The sequence below is a fragment of the Debaryomyces fabryi genome (genome assembly GCF_001447935.2).
Source record: "Debaryomyces fabryi strain CBS 789 chromosome Unknown contig00331, whole genome shotgun sequence".
NCBI classification, from domain to species: Eukaryota; Fungi; Ascomycota; class Pichiomycetes; order Serinales; family Debaryomycetaceae; genus Debaryomyces; species Debaryomyces fabryi.
This window is the reverse complement of record NW_015385757.1, coordinates 1-2,412: the sequence shown is the minus strand read 5'-3', so window position 1 is coordinate 2,412 and position 2,412 is coordinate 1. Positions and strand designations below refer to the sequence as shown.

Genomic DNA, 2,412 nt, shown 5'->3' with positions numbered 1-2,412 from the left:
TCTCATGGGATGAAGCATTTTTTTTGTGCGGCTTTCTTCCATTAAAAGTCCAATATGCTATATAGTATGGAAATAACGGAAATATTCCTTAAATGGAATGAATTTATTAATAATACCTCGGTGTATTCCTAATTCGTTAAGCCCGTAATACTTACAACTCATCAAGGCTGCAACTTCTAATAAAACACAAATGAAAAAATGACGAATTAATAATCATTTCAGATCAATTAAGCATCAATAGAAAAGATGCATAATTGAAGAATAATATAAAAGGGAGTTGGGTTATCGTTATAGACGTTTTAGATTGTGTTTTCTACAATTTTTTTATCAAGAAATTTTTTAATATTTAATATAGACTGCGATGCATTATAGATTCATAAGAGACAGTTTTGTGGGAAGGACGATTTATCATCTTTCGAAGCACAAATATTTGAAACATCATGAGGAAGAACCAGATTTTATAGCTCCTAGCAAATACTATGGAGAGGGTAAAGAAATTAATAGCAATTCTTCTTTATCAGATGACAAAGAAGTTTTGAATGGGTCTGATGAAACAATAAAGAGTCCTGATCAAATTATTGTTGATTGGGACGGGCCTGATGATCCAGAGAATCCATATAACTGGCCTTTATATCAGAAGATTTTTTTTATGTTTGAGATTGCATTTTTGACCACGTCAGTTTATATGGCTTCTGCTATTTATACTCCTGGTGTCGAAGAGATTATGGAGCAATTTCAAATTAGTCAAGTTGTGGCCACATTGCCATTAAGTTTGTTTGTTATAGGATATGGTATCGGTCCAATGGTTTTTTCACCTATGTCAGAAAATGCCATCTTCGGTAGAACATCCCTTTACATTGTGACGCTTTTCATTTTTTTCATCCTCCAAATCCCAACAGCATTAGTTGATAACATAGCTGGTTTGTGCATTTTAAGATTCATAAGTGGCTTCTTTGCATCTCCTTGTTTGGCTACAGGTGGTGCTTCTGTTGGTGATGTTATTTCCTTACCTTACATTCCAGTTGGTATTGCTACTTGGGCCATTTCTGCTGTGTGTGGTCCTTCACTTGGTCCATTGGTTGGTTCCGTTTTAACTGTCAAAGGTGACTGGAGATGGACATTTTGGTTCATGTGTATCATCTCTGGTTGTTCTTTATTAGTTTTGAGTTGTTTCTTACCAGAAACTTATTCAAAAACCTTATTGTATAGAAAGGCTGAAAGACTTAGAGCAATCACTGGTAATGAAAATATTACCAGTGAAGGTGAAATAGAAAACAAGAAAATGACTAAGAGAGAATTAGCTATAGACACCTTATGGAGGCCTATTGAGATCTCCATCATTGAACCTGTCGTTTTATTAATTAACATTTACATTGCATTGGTTTATTCCATTATGTATTTGTGGTTTGAGGCTTTCCCAATAGTATTTGTTGGTGTTCATGGATTTACATTGGTTGAAATGGGTGTTACCTATGTTAGTATTATGGTTGGTGTTATTATTGGTGCTTTTATTTACGTTCCGATCATTTATAAGAAATTTACAAAGGTAATGCTAGCTGGTGATAATATCACCCCTGAAGTTTTCTTACCCAGTGCAATCTTTGGTAGTTGTATGATGCCTATTGGTGTGTTTATCTTTGGGTGGACTTCAAGCCCAGATATCCATTGGATTGGGCCTATTATAGGAGCAGCTATTTTTGCTGTCGGTGCCTTTATAATCTTCCAGACTTTATTCAACTACTTGAGTATGTCGTTTTGGAAATATATGGCATCAGTATTTGCTGGAAATTGTTTGTTTAGGTCTGTCATTGCTGGTTGTTTCCCTCTATTTGCACATCCATTGTTTTCTAATCTTGCTACTGAAAAATACCCTGTTGGTTGGGGTTCAAGTGTGTTAGGGTTTATTTGTGTTGGTATGATTGCAATTCCCGTCTTGTTCTATATTAATGGACCTAAATTACGTGCTAGATCTAGGTATGCTGGAAACTAATAATTCTTTGGTTAATTATTAATAATTTATATTTATGACCTTTTATATCCTGTATTTCTAATGAAACCTAATATTTAAATAATTCTTGAAATACAATAACTTTGATAATAAGTATTTAACGTATAATATTATTGTTAACTCTACAAATATTTAAATACTCGTTCTGTTCCATTATGTTTGAAGAGAATATTTGTTTTCTCTCGTAAAGAATGTATTCAATAGAGATATATGCCTGGTGATAAGTTCCATGTATGATCGAGTTCAAGTATATTGGCATTTATTTGTCTTCGAATGGAAGCCATTCCTGTTTTATTTTAAACGAGCCAACCTAGATCTAAGTACGCTGATCTTTAATACTCTCATAATTATAGATTCAATGAAAAAGTTTTTGATTTCATTTATTTTTAGCAGTAAGAAACTAT

At 33.3% G+C, this 2,412-nt stretch overlaps 1 protein-coding gene across 1 annotated transcript; it reads left to right on the top strand.

The window, feature by feature from the left end:
- Window positions 1–361: 361 nt before the first annotated feature.
- Window positions 362–1,990, top strand: MDR1 (Mdr1p; the record flags this gene model as incomplete). The annotated part of the gene is made up of 1 exon (XM_015614732.1): window positions 362–1,990. The coding sequence occupies one exon, from the start codon at window positions 362–364 to the stop codon at window positions 1,988–1,990; it is 1,629 nt and encodes a 542-aa protein (XP_015464440.1).
- Between the last annotated feature and the right edge of the window lie 422 nt (window positions 1,991–2,412).